Source organism: Camellia sinensis, chromosome 7 (assembly GCF_055761805.1).
Source record: "Camellia sinensis isolate YWXY chromosome 7, ASM5576180v1, whole genome shotgun sequence".
Taxonomy (NCBI): domain Eukaryota; kingdom Viridiplantae; phylum Streptophyta; class Magnoliopsida; order Ericales; family Theaceae; genus Camellia; species Camellia sinensis.
This window is the reverse complement of record NC_138967.1, coordinates 13,520,546-13,526,545: the sequence shown is the minus strand read 5'-3', so window position 1 is coordinate 13,526,545 and position 6,000 is coordinate 13,520,546. Positions and strand designations below refer to the sequence as shown.

At 55.1% G+C, this 6,000-nt stretch overlaps 1 protein-coding gene across 1 annotated transcript; it reads left to right on the top strand.

The window, feature by feature from the left end:
• The first annotated feature begins 946 nt into the window (after positions 1-946).
• LOC145795614 (uncharacterized) lies at positions 947-2,545 on the top strand. The gene is made up of 2 exons (XM_082880444.1): positions 947-1,444; positions 2,513-2,545. The coding sequence occupies exons 1-2, from the start codon at positions 947-949 to the stop codon at positions 2,543-2,545; spliced, it is 531 nt and encodes a 176-aa protein (XP_082736570.1).
• The last annotated feature ends 3,455 nt before the right edge of the window (positions 2,546-6,000 follow it).

Genomic DNA, 6,000 nt, shown 5'->3' with positions numbered 1-6,000 from the left:
TCAGCTCGGCTGTGGTTTAGCCAGCTACCGGCGGAGTCCGTCTCCGCCTTTCAACACCTCAGTGACTCCTTCCTGAGCCATTTTATTGGAGCCCAGCGTCAGAGGCGCCCGGCCACCCAGCTCCTTAACATTCGTCAGACAGAGGGGGAGTCGCTCCGCAGCTTTGTCACCCGTTTCAATACCGAAGCCCTTCAAGTAGCAGAAAATGACGACAAGGTCATCCTCACCGCCTTTATGGCCGGCCTGCGGTCGTCTGACTTCCTCTTCTCCCTCTCCAAAAACCCCCCAACCACCATGGCAACCCTACTATCCAAAGCTCAGAAATACATGAATGCTGAAGACTCCCTGGCCGCTCGACAAGAGCCAACCCCTAAAAATCCGACTCCCAGAGAGAAGAGGAAAGACTCCGAGCCCAGAACCGCCCAGTATAATGACCACCCCCCCCGAACTGACCGATCGATTCCGACCCGACCGCCCGGTCGGTTCGAGCGGTACACCCCTCTCAACTCCCCTATGGATCACGTCCTAAACCAGATCCAGCGGGATTACCCCCTCAAATGGCCCCTACCGTCCCGAAGCCCTTCCACCCGGAAAGATCAGTCCAAATACTGCCGTTTCCACCAAGACCATGGCCATACCACCGACGAGTGCATTAACCTCAAAGACCAGATCGAGACCTTCATCCGCCAGGGCCGTCTCAGCCGATTCACAGACCCCCGACCCCCACAGCGACAAAGAACTGACCATCCCAGGAACAATCGCCGACGCACACCGCCCCGCAATCCAGACCCACCAAACGAAGGCCGCGATCGCCCTCCGTTTCCTGTTTGAAGCAAGCAACAATGAAGCCGAATATGAGGCATTATTAGCAGGACTCCGCCTCGCCAAGGACATAGGGGTCAGCCACCTCCGAGTCTTCAGCGACTCCCAACTCGTCGTCGGTCAAATGACGGGGGATTTTGACGCCAAGGACGATACGATGCGAGCCTACAGAGACCTGGCACTCCCTCTTGCTCGCCTCTTCAATACCTTCCACATCAAACATATTCCTCGGGCAGACAACTCCAAAGCAGACGAAATGGCTCAGCTGGCTTCAGCTGACCATCCTACTCTCAGCCATGACGTCCGCATAGAATACCTACACCACCCGGCCGTTTCACCGAGTCTACAAGCTATACAACACATTCAAAATGAACCTATCCCATGGGCATCCGACATCCTCCTATTCCTGACCACAGGAGCACTCCCAGAGGACCAGCAGCAGGCTTCCAAAGTCCGATCCCGAGCGTCCAATTACGTCATCATCGACGACATATTGTACAAACGCGGTTTCTCCCGGCCATACCTACGCTGCCTCAATCCAGCGCAAGCAACTTACGTAATGCAGGAAATCCATGAGGGGATTTGTGGCAATCACTCAGGAGGCAGGTCCCTTGCCCAGAAGGTACTCCGTACTGGGTATTTTTGGCCAACGCTCAGTCAGGATACGACTGATTTCGTGCTCAAATGCGACAAATGCCAACGCTTCGCCAACATCCCTCATGCTCCTCCTACAGAGTTAATCACACTCTGCAGTCCTTACCCGTTTGCCAAATGGGGGATTGACCTGGTCGGTCCCTTTCCCACCGGTCGAGGTCAGACCAAATTCGCAATCGTTGCCATCGATTACTTCACCAAGTGGGTCGAAGCTGAACCCCTTGCCACAATCACCGAACGGAACACAACCAGGTTTATCTGGCAATCGATCATTTGCCGATTTGGCATCCCTCAAGCCATCATCTCTGACAATGGCAAACAATTCGATAACGCGAAGTACAGAAAATTTTGTGCAGATCTCCAGATCCAACCGTGCTTCTCCTCCCCCGGTCACCCCCAGGCAAACGGCCAAGTTGAAGTCACCAACCGTTCCCTTCTCAAAATCATCAAAACCAAGCTCGAAGCTGCTAAAGGCCTTTGGGCCGAGGAACTGCCCAATGTACTCTGGGCTTACCGAACCACTGCTCGCACCCCCACCGGCGAAACCCCTTTTCGTTTAACATATGGCGCTGAGGCGGTTATCCCGGTAGAGGTCGGCCTCCCCACTCCTAGGGTTTTACACCCGGATCTGGCCTCAGCCGAAGAGCTCCATCGAACACACCTCGATCTAATCGAAGAACTCAGAGAAACCGCTGCTGTCAGATTGGCTTCTTACCAGCAGAAAATGAGAACACACTACAACCGCCGAGTCCGACCTCGGGAATTCTCCGTCGGGGATCTTGTCTTACGAGAAGTGACTCTCGCCACAAAGAATCCAGCCGAGGGCAAACTGGCAGCCAAATGGGAGGGCCCCTACATCGTCAAAGCCCGACCACGACCAGGCACTTACCGACTCCAAGACATGGAAGGCCGAGACCTGCCCCATCCCTGGAATGCAGAACATCTGAAGCGTTACTATCAATAAGTTCATATTTTTATATTACCAATATTGTTGTATTCCCCTTTTCTTTATATATAAAGCAAATTCCGATTGCAGATCTACACTGTCATAATTCAAATGTTTGTATGACGATCCCAGCAACTCAAAACTTCACAACCTCGGCCAACCTCAGCACTTCAAAGCCTCGGCCAGACCGAGCACTCAAAGCCTCGGCCAGACCGAGCACTCAAAGCCTCGGCCAGTCCGACCACTTCAAAGCCTCGACCAGTCCGAGCACTTCAAAGCCTCGGCCAGACCGAGCAGTCAAAGCCTCGGCCAGTCCGAGCACTTCAAAGCCTCGGCCAGACCGAGCACTCAAAGCCTCGGCCAGTCCAAGCACTTCAAAGCCTCGGCCAGTCCGAGCACCTCAAAGCCTCGGCCAGTCCGACCACTTCAAAGCCTCGACCAGTCCGAGCACTTCAAAGCCTCGGCCAGACCGAGCATTCAAAGCCTCGGCCAGTCCGAGCACTTCAAAGCCTCGGCCAGACCGAGCACTCAAAGCCTCGGCCAGACCGAGCACTCAAAGCCTCGGCCAGTCCGAGCACTTCAAAGCCTCGGCCAGTCCGAGCACCTCAAAGCCTCGGCCAGTCCGACCACTTCAAAGCCTCGACCAGTCCGAGCACTTCAAAGCCTCGGCCAGACCGAGCATTCAAAGCCTCGGCCAGTCCGAGCACTTCAAAGCCTCGGCCAGACCGAGCACTCAAAGCCTCGGCCAGTCCGAGCACGTCAGAGCCTCGGCCAGACCAAGCACTTCAAAGCCCCAGCTAGACTGAACACTCGACCAAGCACTCCAAAACCAAACAAGGCTACATCTTTTCACACTTGGTCACATTTTTAAACTTCCCCACAACACTTACTTACTCTTACCTTCATGTTTACACTCTCACTCGTCCGTTTTGAAACCTCCTCATAACACTTACCTTTTTCACATTCACTTTCAAATTTACACTTAACTGTCTAGCTACTACTTGTAACTTACCCTTTACCCTCATTTGTGGACTTTTACTGCACAAAATTTCTTACTCATTTTTACCGCACAAGGTTTTTATTCACTTTTGCTGCACAAATAGTCAGCTGCCAACAGACACAAAATAACATTCGTACACAAATTCATCTTAAACAAACTCTTCACGTATTTATTCATTCACTCATAGAATTACAATGTAAAAAAAAAAAAAAAAAAAAAAAAAAAAACAATGCACAAAAATTACAATGTATACACTTAACCAAACCCCACAGAACACGCCCAGCTCTTCTTCTTCTTGGCTACTCTTCCTCGCTGGATGCTAAATCCTCTTCTTCAACGCCTTCGTCCAGGGGGGTCTGGGCCACATCATCTTCGCCGATTGTCACGCTACTCAGGTCCAAGTCTGGAAACAGCTCCTCAGCTCTACGCTTGAACATTTTCCAACCACTGTCCCAGTACTCGGCCATTTCATGCTTATAGCAGTCGGACTGCTGGAAGCTTTCAATCACCTCTGATTCTGTCCTACCTCCAGCAGTCTTCCTTGACAGGCCCAACCCCCCAGGCTCTTGACCAGCCAGACTCCTGGCGACAGCAGCATCCACCTCCATTTGAAATTCGGAGGACCCTTTATACTGCTCCACTGCTGCGACGCATAGATCAGGGTAGGCCGCCTTTTCAGACGCCGCCTTCGCCCTCTCCTCGTCCAGCTCCCTTTGCAGAGCCACCCTTCCAGCGGCTGCCGTCATCCTCTCCTCTTCCATCCCCTTCCTCAGACCCTCTAGCTCCGCCGCCATCTTCACCTTCTCCATCTCCCATTCCCTCAGAAGCCTCCCCTTGTCCTCCTCTGCTCTGGTGCGCTCCTCCACCAGCTCCTTCAGCAGGTCTCCAATTCTGGAGTCCGCTTCATCCTTCTGCCTGACCAGCTCTTCATTGCTGGCCATAGCCTCCTCATGCCTCTCGACCGCCACCGCGCAGGCCTTCTCGGACTCTTCCAATTTTTTGTGCTCACCAGCCAGTTGGAACTCCAGTGACACAACCTTACGGCGTGTGTCCTCCAGTTCCAACTTGACTGCTGGCAGGTCGGCATAGGCAGTCTCCCAGTCGGCACTATCCTCCCTCAACTTGGCCAGCTGGACCCTGACCTCCTCAGCCTTCAACTTGGCGGCCCCAGCTTTCCTGAGAAGAGCCCCCGCTAAGGTAGTCACCTCCATTTGGGCGGAGCATAACCCCCTCAGCAGGTCGGCCTCACTGTACCCAGATGCCGCGCGCAGAGCTCCTTCGTCCACAATCCTCACCAGGCGGTCGGCTCCCGCCCTGGCTGGGCCTTCTTCTCCCTCCATCCTCCCAGCTACCGCGCGCGCATGATAAATAGCCGTGGCCACACGAACCCCCCCTTCCTGGGGGTCGGGCCTCCCCTGAACCTGTTCCCTCCCGCTCGGCGCCGCCTCCCCCACCCCAGCCTCCGCTTCTACTGGTGGACCCACCTCCACAACCTCCACCGTTGGGATGATCTCCACTTCCTCTGGGGCGTCCTTTGCCGCAGACTCCTCTGCATCCGTTGGGGCCACCTTCGCCCTCTTGGCCCCAGACTCCTCTGCAGCCTCCTCTGGAGCCCCCCTCTTCTTCTTCTCCTTCTTTTTCTTCATGACCGTCACAACCCCTCTGGCCTTTTCCTTTATAGGGTCTACAGGCGGCGGAAGCGGCTCAAAGCTACCCAAGTCTTTTTCCCCCAAAGGCCTAGGGCGCGGTCGGATCCTCTCCCGCGAGAGCGGTTCAGCCGGTCGGCCCCTCTGCGCCTCTATCAACTTCGCGGCCTTGGCCATAATGGCTCGATCCTCCATCTCCTGTGCTCTTCTCCTCTCTTCCAACTCCCCCCGGTCGAGGTCTCCACCTTTCGGCTGCGGTCCCAACCCCGCCTCAAACAGTGCTGACGGCTGGACAAGATCGTCCCATCTGGCTTTCTCTCTCTCTCTCCACTCCCTCACTTTCTTCACCCTCTCTTCCGCCACCACCCCTAGCCTAGACTCCATCGACCGATTTGGCACCTTCCACATGGTGCGCACCCCCATCCCCCCATTAACTGACACGAAAAACCACCGTGGCCGCCACCCCTTGATCGACGTAGGCAGCCCCGCCACCAACCCCCTGCCCATCACTGCTTGTAGGGTGACCCACGTTTCTTGCTGCCCCGACGCTTTGTAACATGAGAAGAACTCGTCGATCGTCATGGCCTCTCCTCCATTCGCCTTAGGCCACGCACTCGCACAAGCCATCAGAATCTTCCACGCATTGGGCATCAACTGCCCCGGCGCTACCTCCAGGCGATTTAGCACATCAACCACCACTTGAGGCAATGGCAGCCTCAGCCCCCCTTTCAGCGCCTCCTCGTACAGGGAAAACTCCCCTGGCTTCACCATAGACGGCCTTTCCTCTGACGTCGGCAACCGTAAATCTACCTCCGCCGGAATCTGGTATCGCCCCCTAATCGCCTCCAAATCCGCCACCGTGAGCGTGGATCTGTCCGCCTTAGTGTGCCACTGCCCCGACTCCACCTGGTTTAATGGCTTTGGGGCCAATA

Bases quoted from the DNA above. Each gene is read 5' to 3' on its own strand.
- LOC145795614 (XM_082880444.1), top strand. From the start codon at position 947: ATGACGGGGGATTTTGACGCCAAGGACGATACGATGCGAGCCTACAGA. The intron at 1,445-2,512 runs GTACTCCGTACT...TTCCGATTGCAG, and splicing joins GCAGGTCCCTTGCCCAGAAG to ATCTACACTGTCATAATTCA.